This window comes from Nuphar pumila, chromosome 16 (genome assembly GCF_984573655.1).
Source record: "Nuphar pumila chromosome 16, dmNupPumi1.hap1.1, whole genome shotgun sequence".
Lineage (NCBI taxonomy): Eukaryota > Viridiplantae > Streptophyta > Magnoliopsida > Nymphaeales > Nymphaeaceae > Nuphar > Nuphar pumila.
The window spans coordinates 78,811,421-78,821,749 of record NC_143264.1 but is presented as its reverse complement, the minus strand read 5'-3'; the positions used below and the strand labels follow the sequence as shown (position 1 = coordinate 78,821,749).

General features: G+C 40.2%; 1 protein-coding gene across 2 annotated transcripts; it reads right to left on the bottom strand.

Annotated features, from left to right (window-relative positions):
- Window positions 1-1,931: 1,931 nt before the first annotated feature.
- Window positions 1,932-10,024, bottom strand: LOC149813746 (uncharacterized). 2 transcript variants are annotated; one of them, XM_089990905.1, is made up of 8 exons: window positions 9,833-10,024; window positions 7,493-7,662; window positions 6,751-6,827; window positions 6,510-6,659; window positions 5,894-5,982; window positions 3,527-5,575; window positions 2,980-3,100; window positions 1,932-2,903 (listed from the first exon to the last, which is right to left on the bottom strand). In XM_089990905.1, the coding sequence occupies exons 4-8, from the start codon at window positions 6,649-6,651 to the stop codon at window positions 2,149-2,151; spliced, it is 3,156 nt and encodes a 1,051-aa protein (XP_089847031.1). In that variant the 5' UTR covers window positions 6,652-6,659; window positions 6,751-6,827; window positions 7,493-7,662; window positions 9,833-10,024; the 3' UTR covers window positions 1,932-2,148. The 2 variants fall into 2 exon arrangements, with proteins under 2 accessions (XP_089847031.1, XP_089847032.1); XM_089990906.1 differs by lacking the exon at window positions 5,894-5,982.
- Between the last annotated feature and the right edge of the window lie 305 nt (window positions 10,025-10,329).

Here is a 10,329-nt window from a genome sequence, read left to right as displayed (position 1 = left end):
TAGCATCAAGCTTGTTTTGGGTTTGTTGTTACCTTGCTTCAGCATAGCTTATTCTTTGATAGAGATATTTTCAAAAGAAATATTTTAGTTCCATTACCTACTGCTTGCTTTGTCTGATTAGGTGATCGGGGAGTCACAGTTTGGTGTTAGCTTTGGGTCTGATTATAGGCCTAGATTGTTGGATTTTTCATAGGCATTTGCTTGAGGGCTAGGTTAAAATGTCAGCTTTTGACCAAATTGTTTCGGCATGATATATACAACTCATTGAGCTGGGCCACTAATCCGGTTTATGTACCATGTGTCAACTAAAAAGCAAGTCTTGTTCATTATCAGTGCTCATGTACTCTCTAACTTTTAAACTATTGCATTTGGTCTGTGGAGCTTGGAATTCTGGTTTGTGCTGTTTGTTTCGTGTATTAACAGCTTTTCCAGATAAAAGGAGCAACATTGCTCGGCGTAGCTTACTCTAAAATGAGTCAATAGACACATTTTAAAAGCTTATTACCATTGTATCCATCTACAAATTGGAAGAAGTTAAAATGCTCAAGAACATGGTTAGAAGGAGAAGAGCAGACTATGACAGTGATGATGGTGACTATGTTGTGAGAGGTTACTATCCGCAACCATTGCTAATTCACCAAGCAGGGCAAGTCTCCCCTCCGACCTCAGGGGATGGTAAAAGCATCCGCTTTGACGCCTGGAGCACAAGGATGACAGAACAGGTACTGCTGCCATCTCTTCTAGGTCACAATGACTGCGTATGAATTGGGTGTCAAGTCTCTCTCTCTCTCTCTCTCTCTCTCTCTATATATATATATATATATATATATATATATATATATATATATATATATATATATATATATATTATAGATGGTTTGTGCTTGGATTTTGGTTGTTTAAGAGTTCAAAATGATTGTTATCATGAAAATTCCAATGGAGTTTGAATTTCTTTCATTGGTTATGCAGTACGGCTTGAACCCAAATGAGCTCTGCTACTACGTGGATCCAGAAGCAACTCAAGCCATGAAAACCAGCGCTGATGACCAGGGCAAATGTTCCATCATGTGACCAATGACCAAACCAGCATGGCTTTGGTCGGACGACCACTTGCAAATTCTTTATTCTTACTTTAGTAGATTCCTGAAAATATAGAAGTGTAGGCTCTAAATAGGCGGTGAAACGTTTCTTTCCTCGGAACAGTTGTCATATTAAAGTGCAATAAATGTGGTAGGTTGGTTCGTACATAACAGCAGAATTCAGTTCTCATTTAACCTAGAATCTTTTTCCCTTAAAGGTGCCGTCATTTTTCAATACTTTTACATCATCTGAGAACTGGATAATACTAGTACCTTATAATAAATCTGGTCGATGTACATAATTTTTGTGCTTCCTCAGTTTGAAATCTGAACCGATTCCAAGAATCAGGAATCTACTCTTGTGCGGGTGGTCCCGCTTGAATTTGACATCGACAACGGCTCGGATCTGCAACCACCTGGAATAAAGGCCATGGCATGTATCTCAGGTCACTGCCCTCTGGAGTTACTAAATATCTGAACGGAATTCTTTGATGGCCCTTCAATAGTGTAGAGAGAGAGACAGTTTTCGTCCTCACCCCCAACAATATTTTTTTTGGATAATCCAAGAGGAACACCACACCCCTCTGACTGCACATTGGCTGGCCTCCGGTTGGTAAAACCCTCGAGGCCCCCATGCCCACCGAAGAGTGCACACACAACTTTGACATTGCGGCAAAGGATGCCACGCATGGGTTTGGAACTTGTGAATTGTGACGTGCTGTCAACTCGGTGACATTCACAAGTGGACCCTACCAGATGAGCAGAGCCCTTGGTAAGTAAAAAATGTCATGCATTTTCTACTCCAGTCCAGAATCATTTGAATGTGTAAGGACACGACACAACCATTCATAAATGAAACAAATTCCAATCTCAAATCACAAATGTTTATACAAAGATCGTACATACGCAAATACATCACAATAGTAGTAGGACAAGGTTAAATAAAAAGGAAAAGAAATAAAAAAAGAAAAGAAAAAAGACCGTGTTTACCTTATTCACCTTTTCCTGTTTTGCCTCCACAAGGGAGGAAGTGGCCTCGCAAACATGAATTGTTAGCCACATACAAACGTCAATGGCAACATAAATGGATGAAATCAGAAACAGCATCTTCAATCAAGTTCTGAAGGACGTCATTCTCTATCTCTCTCCCAATAACGTCCATCTCCACCAACTCCAAGTCCAACCAATCCCACCCTCTGCCCACCACCTCTTTCTTCAACAGCTTGTCTACACAATCCCTGTCTTCTGCTGTCGTTACCACTGCCATGGCCTCCTCTCCGGAGAAAATCTTATTCAATCTCCTCCACACCTCTTCTACTAGCTGGCTTCCTGTAAGGACCACACCCCTCCCAGCCCCACTTCTGGCCCTCGACCATGGATTCACATCCAAAACTGGTCCTGCCATATCCAAGAGGACTGCGTTCACATAGTCGAACAGAAGCTTTCTTTCCAATACAGCTCGCCGCAGCTTCGCTGCCTCTCTTATGGAGTCCTTTGTCTTACTTTTACTAAAGTGAATGTTCCAGTCGTCAAACCTCTCCAGCAAGGAAGGGTCTAAAGGGCTGTTTGATGAATACCATCTGTCAGAAAAGATGGTCGTATCGAGTTGTTCTCTGTCCAAGCCAGCAGCAGTAAGCACTTTCTGCACAAACAGGAATCGTTCTTGTTCAAACGGGATGGCGGGAACAGTTGCAGCTTCTGTTTCTCTGTTTCCTGACGTGCCATCTTTCAAGTTGGTGTCCTCCCATGACAATGTAGCAGCCACCGATTCAGGTGAAGATATTCGACTTCCCTCCATTTTGAGGGAAAGAGATGCATGGTGAACTGTTGGCCAAGGAAACAGATCAGGAGGTAAAATACAGGATCAGATTAAATATTTAGCTGTTTGTGATGTACTTACCTTGTGAACCTGAGGTGCTTCTTTCCATGCCAGGCGGGCTCGGAGCTTCATCTTCAAATGGTGGTTCCAGAACTGAAACAGGACTGGGTTGCTCTTGATTCTCACTCAGAATGTCAAGTGCCTACACAACGGTAGAAAAAACCCAAAACTAAGCAAAAGCTAGAAGCTCAGCACCTTTTTAACAAGCAAAAAAAGATGCATGTCCATAAATAGATGAAACTACAACTATACAAGACAGGTCAACACGAACACAAGCAGCACACAGACATTCCAGTTCATGATAAGGGAGAAACTTCCATACTCCAATTGACTTTCAATGCGTGTATGTCCAATTGAGCATGCTTTAAGTTTAACCATACAACTTCCATCTTTGATTCAAAAAAAGATCAAATAGACAATTATAACCGGAGACTAGATAATCATCATCAGAAGCAAAAGCAAGAGCCCTGTATTAGCTAGTTGATCCAAAAGGGCTTCCGTGTGTGTGTACATGTAGGCAAGTGCATGAGTGTGGATCTGTAAACAAACATATTTTGAAAATCAGTACCTTGATAGAGCAGCCTTCTTTTAATCCGCTTAGAGTTGAAGTTGAAGCAGGAGTTTTGCACAATTGATCTGAATTTGACATAGACGATGGACCGCTTCCATGGTTACTTCTGATAGGAAGCTGCTGCAAATCAGAGACATCCTTGGATATTTCTACAGATTTTCCGTCATGGCAGCTCCCAAGCGAGGGAGATGGATCGCATTTCTCTTTGATTGATTTCTTATTCTTGGAGAAGAACAAACTCGAGACCTTCCCCTTGAGTGACTTTGCACTCTTTGGTTGCCTTGCTTTTGCTATGGGCTTTTGTGGTTCGGGCTTAGCAGTCTCACCTTCAAGTGGTACAGTATCAAATGCATTTGAAGAGGCAGGAACTGATTTTGACCTCAACAGGTTTCTAACCTCCCCAGCACCATCTTCTATACCATTGCCACTAGAGATGCAGCTTGAGTCATGATCATTTTCAGCATGTGTCCTGCTGCTTGACACACTAACACCTTCCTCATTGATCTCCCCAACTGAGTTTGTTGCCTTTTTCACTTCAGGTATAGCAAGCATTTCACCTAATGTATTTGAGTTTCTTCTTACATGCCGGTGTTCTTGATTACCATGTGCCATCAATGCCCACCGCTCTGAAAGCCTCTTCTTGGCTTCTCTGCTCACTGAAGACTCTGGTGAGTACGATGCCCTACTTAAGGAAGATGATGAATAAGGACTGCACCTGTTGATGAAATCCCATGAATGCCTTGAGGTCGGGGTCATAACCTCAGAATCACTAAGATTGCCGCCTTCTACATCTTCATTTTCCGATCTGTTGAATGAGCTCTCATCCCCAACATAGCCATTTGATAACACAGATGAGAGCAAGGGCTCATCTCTGGTGCTTGATTCATGCAATGATTGGCTGCTTAAGCATCCATGCATCTGTCTTGTTACCTCTCCCACTTGACAATCTTTATTTTCATCAGCTGTAGAATCAAAAGACTTCTCTGGACTGCTTGAGTATGAGTCTCTACTGTGTGGCCTAGGTGATAAGGGTGGGGATGAGACCACCATCCTTATGTCCTGGGCCTTGCGGAGACTAGGTTTCAAGACCACTATTCTTGTGGGCTGAGAAGTACTATCAGCTTTCCCTGGTGGTCTAACATGAGAAGAACTCTGATTCTCAAAAGCAGAATTCCAAAGCGGCCTGTTCGCATTCAGTCCCTCTGCTTTAATTACCTGTTGTTTCTTGAGGGAGTGCTTCACCATTTCCTGATTCCTGCCAAGTCGGTCATTCCTAGATTCTGAGATAATGCATCTCTCACCACTATTAAGTTGCTCACAAGAGCCATTTCCTACAACTGCCTTTGAAGGTTTCAGCACTGTGATGCGCTTTGTTTGAGGTTGCGGTGGAGTAGATCGCAGGTTGTTGAGATGCATTGAGAATAATGAATTAGGTTCTTGAAGAAATTTCAGGAACAAATCTCTATTTGAACTTAACACTTCTAATGCATCTTGAAATTCCTTAGATTGACGAAGCTTTTCATCTGTAGCAAGTCGCTTTGCTTCCATGAATTTTTGACGTACAAGATCCATCTTTTTCTCATCTAGATGGTCGTCATACGTTACCTTCTGCAATGACTGGGTTTTGACTTTCGCCATCTTAGATGACTGCCAAACTTCATAAACATCTTTACATTCTTGTTGCTCACAAATAGAAGGAAATTGGGCCTTGCGTGGTAGGCATTTCTCCTCCAAACCATTTTTCTGATACCGGTGTCCAAGCATGGTTCCTTGTTGAGTGAAAGTACCCACCTGGATTGGCGGGTGATAACAATGTTCATGATTCCTCAATGTAGTGCTCCACAAATACCCTTCAGATTTGTTTTTTTGCCTTGAGGAACGTGGTTCATGAGCAGGAATTGCATCAAGACCCATTAGGCGGGCAACAACATTGGCAGGCTTTTGCTTGGGATCCACTTCTTTTGACATTTCTTGAGCTATAAGCATCTTCATAGGTGTTCCATTTGCAGCCTTGTTTAAAGAGCTTTTCCTTGATTCATATGCTACCTGATAACCACATGATGTAGAAGTTAAACTGAGAATATGCCAGTCAGATGGTGAAAAAAATAGCACAGAATCATGTGGCATAATGGGAACTGAAAATTTTGCCAAGCTCAGCACAAACAGCCAATCACCCAACCAAAAAAAACAGAGAAAATACAAGTTCTAAAGTTTTCTTGCAATTTTGAGATATTTAGAACAAACATTCTGTTTGCTCATGACATTTCTACAAAATTATCGTGCCTTCACATATTTGTGACAATAATTAACTTTTTTTAATTGAAAATTTTCAAGTACATAACAGTAAAGGTGCCAGATGCTTACAGTTTTTTCTTCTACATATTCCTCACCATAAGCAGTGGGATCTGGGGCTTTCCTGGACAAATCCAGCCGATTTCTAGAAAGGTCCGATCCTGACATAAGCCATCCAGTAATATGAATTGCTATGTTCCTAATGAGAAAAGGAAAAAAAAAGTGCAGTTGGGCAGAAATAGAGATGACCAATTAATTCAATTCCAGACTGCATTTCCAACCAGTAATTCTGGATTTCTGGTTACTTAGGACCTAACTGGAAGTAAAAACCATTGCATTGGAAGAAAAGGATAGGAACACCCTTGCTTGCACACATACACGCACATGTGCACTGTGAATGCATATATATTTTTGCACATAATAAACACTAGATCCCTTGGTTTGACTTGGAAGTTTGCATCCATAAATCAGGGTTTTTACTAAAAAACTTGCAACCATAAAAATGGATTCACACATTAAATATTTCTTCTTAAGCATAAAATACAGGGCATCGGATTGGACACAAGCATCAGATCCCATGTCTACTTGTTAGGTCTTGAGTGCAGATCATGCCCAGCCTCTTCCACCAAAAGAAAGTTTAAAGGGGAAAGACCGAGAATGGAAAGCATGCAGCTACTAAAAAACTCACCATCACGATGAGGCTTTTCAGTAAGTAGTTTGTTTCCTCCTGAAACTCCCAAGGTCAAGTCAAACAGGTTAACCATCCTTCCCATACATCCTGGATATGATTTTTGGTAACTAGTGGATTTCTTCGGCTGAAATTCAGCCATCACAACACCTGATAAGCAAGAAAATCAACAATAATATGAGCAAAAATACTGCTGGGACAAAACTACAAAAAAGAAGACAAAACAGAGCGCCATACTCACCTTCTCACGTCTCAAAGCACAACAGTTTGGCATCCACGCTCTTCAAAAGAAATCTTCATCTGTAGCTGCCTCTAAAACTAGAGAGGAAGGGATAAAAAAGGAAGAAAAAAGAAAACAAGACTTCAGCCAATCAATTTTATAAACCGCTAAAACCTAGAATATAACAGCAGTCCGACATAAAGAAAGGTAATTAGTCCCTGCAAGCATAACTTTAAGGCAAAGTATGCTGAAGCAAGATACACAGCATTGGAAAAGGACATAACAAGGGAGGGAATATTTGTGGCAAAAGGCATGACAGATTCATTCGTGAAGGTGTAAATCCCCAAGATTCAAGCGTTGAGATGTTCAGATCAGTACAGCATTCAAAATGATTACAAACTCAGGTCATCACGCTGAAGAAAGACCAAAGCTAACCACAATGATTTCTGAAAAGGAAAGGAATAAGACAACATCCCACTTGGTACGTTGAAGACTACAAGACGAAAATAAGAAAAAATTACATCAAGAAAACTTCATCTTTAAAAGTACGAATAAGAAGAGGATAATGGATATTTTAAGAAAGGAATAAAAGACCAACCCAATAAAAGTAAAACATTCAAACCGAACAACAAGAGTATGTGAGATAAGTATTAGCTGAAGTAGTAGTAGTAACAACATTAACAACAAGAACAATACATCTTATATAGGAAAACATGAATAGCACAATACAGACAGCAAAAGGATGGAGAAAAAAAATACCAACCTTCTATGGCGAGTAATTTTTCCCTTTTCAGAAAACAGTACCATCTGAGAAAAAATCATCGAGAATCACGACCACATGTTTATCTAAGCTAAAAAAGATCTTGCAAGAGCACGGACAGATCATGCCATCCTCAGAAGAGGAAACTTTCAGTGTCTTCAAAATGTAATGACCTTAAACAATGAAGAATAACGTCATAATCACAACCACAGTCCCAGTCAAGCAGCATTAGAAAAAGAGCAAAAACATATTCTCAAAACGAAAGTAACCCGCAAACAGAATCACCAAGTGCAAAATATATGCAGCCAAATAAAACATAATAATAATAAAGGAGGAAGACAATAAAAATTGGGTAACCGTGAGAGAATTGGCGGCCAATTCCAAGGAAGCCAAGTTTTTACTTCGAGAGATGAGCTAAATGAGGTATCCAAATTCCACCAAAAAAGAAAAAAAAGATGGGCATTCTTAAACATTAGCTAAGATGCAGTACTAAAAATCAGTTGAAACAAAATCTAGACTCCCGGAACCAAACAGATCGTAGAGATATGCAATAAAACATGTATATTTTTTTGATAGGCAAGCTAGGGGACAACCCACACGGGATTCAAACGCCAGACCCCTTGGTTATAATAGTGCGATCCAACCGCCCTGCTGTCTTAGTCAACCCCAGACTTAATTTGATATGTTTGTAAAGAAATAGTAAATGAAATCAGATCAAGGGCACCCTATGAACCAATCAACCAGAATAAAGATCTCAGAGAAAAGAAGGAAAGAAGGAGATCTTGAGAGAAGAAAACAATCAGCAGATACAGAAAAGCTTCGGTAGCATAAAATGTTACCCATCTCACCAAACAAAAAGAAACCCACAAATGAAAACGGGCCCAGACCCGAGTTTCAAAGCAGAAAACTCAAAAACAGACGAATTCATTCAAACAAATACCGACAGTTTTATCACAACGAAAACACTGAAAAAAAACTACAAAAATGAGAAAACCAGTTAAAGTAAAGTAAGACGGCAGGGACTTTATAACTACAGGGAAATACCGATTTTTGAATAAAAGAAGGCACGTCCCATTTTTTGGGGCAAAAGAGGAGAAAAAAATTTAAATAATAAAAGGCATGTACTGTATCCTTTTCTCCAATTTTGAGCAGAAGAAGAAAGGAGGATGTACAAATTCTCAGCAAGAAAACAAGCTACACCACGAAAATGCGGGCTGGTTATTGTCCCTGTTTTCAACAAGCGGAATAAATGAATGCATTCAGGCCCTAAAATTTCAACTCCAGCATCAAGGTGCAAGAAAAAATCGCTCAATCTTCAAAGAGGACTAAAATTTCAGAAGGAGAAAGTTAGACTAAAATTTCAGAAAAAGAGGACTTTCTCGAGTCTCCTTACAATGATTTATTAAAGATTAAGAAGCAATTGAACGGCATAAAAACAAACTGATCTCCAAAAAAATGAGACGAAAGCCACGAAATTAATAGAATGCAGGCAAATTTTCCACGGTTTCTCTTCATTATTATCGCAAAAATAACCAGAAACTTGGATTCAAAGTCTTACATGGTTATTGATGTAACCTTTGAAGAATAATAAGAGCAAGCATCAAAGAAAACGAGAAAAACGTGAAAACTCGCGCTCTTTTTCCTGACTTACGTAAAACCAAGATAAAGATAACGGTGAAAAGCTTGCCATGGTTAGCCAGGAAAAAGTACAGCTTCTCAGGAAAAACGAGAATCAAGGCAAAATTTCGTTTACTTTTCTCCTATTTCAGGAAAACCGCAAAAAAAAAATTTTTTGAACCCCAAATTTCGGAAGCTTACAAAAAAAAACCACGCAATCCTCGAAAATAAAAATAAAACAAGCACATATCTCAAAAAAAAAGCGAAAAAAAAAGAAAATAACAGACAGATTCCTTCCGTTCAATTTTTTGTCAGACTTTCAAAAATTTACCACGAACACTAAATTCCAACATTTCCCTCCAATTACGGAAAAAGTAAGAAAAATCACGCAATCTCCAAGAAAATACGGGAAAACCAAATACTTTAGGAAAAAAAGTAAGAAAAAAAAGCAGAGTCCGCCTTATTTTCCTCAGATCTCAGTAAAAAGACTGTCATTTTCTTTACTCTCAGATCTGCACTCCCGAAGAGAACACAAACACACCCGATCGTGAGAGAGAGAGAGAGAAGGGAAAAAGCAAACCCTAGAAAAGGAAAGCGAGCGGAACTCCAGAAAGTGGATAGGGATCGTCACTCTGACGATCAGAAAGCGTAAAGGAGAAGCAACGAGCAACGAGAACGATAGAAAAACAGCGAAGAAGAAGAAAAAGGACTCGTCCTTACTCTCACCTCCGACTCTGGCGGTGAACTCGCCGGAAACTACCAATGCGGGAGATCCGTACGGCCGGCTCCGGTGGGGGAAGGGGGGGCGGCCTGCCACGGGTTCGGTTGCGCTCATTTAACCGCGATCGAAGTGGAGGGAAGAGAAACACGCGGAGCCCCACTCACCGACGTCTCATCGGAATCGAAACTTTCTCTTTGATTTGATTTACACGGTGGATGGAATACAATTATACTAGTGGCAAGACAGTAATTTCACTCGGACAGGAGGAAACTAACCCCTCTCTTTTCTTAATTTTTCGCTTTTCTTCAATCCCCGAATTTAAAATTAGGGGCACGGGTTCTCCAATGTAATGAAGTGACGATTTTGTCCTTAATTATTAATTTTATTACAAAAAATGAAATGAGTGTGCCCCCGCCCCAATCGATCGATCTTGAAAAAAGACAAAACGATTATTGCATGATCGGAAAGTCGTGTAAGGAAGAAGTTCAGCTCAATTTTTTTC

What these genes read in the sequence shown, in the direction of transcription:
- LOC149813746 (XM_089990905.1), bottom strand. Translation starts at nt 6,651, where the DNA reads ATGGCTGAATTTCAGCCGAAGAAATCCACTAGTTACCAAAAATCATAT. An exon ending in AATATGTAGAAGAAAAAACT is followed by an intron (nt 5,576 to 5,893) that starts GTAAGCATCTGG and finishes TGTGGTTATCAG; the next exon opens with GTAGCATATGAATCAAGGAA. An exon ending in AAGAAGGCTGCTCTATCAAG is followed by an intron (nt 3,101 to 3,526) that starts GTACTGATTTTC and finishes ACCGTTGTGTAG; the next exon opens with GCACTTGACATTCTGAGTGA.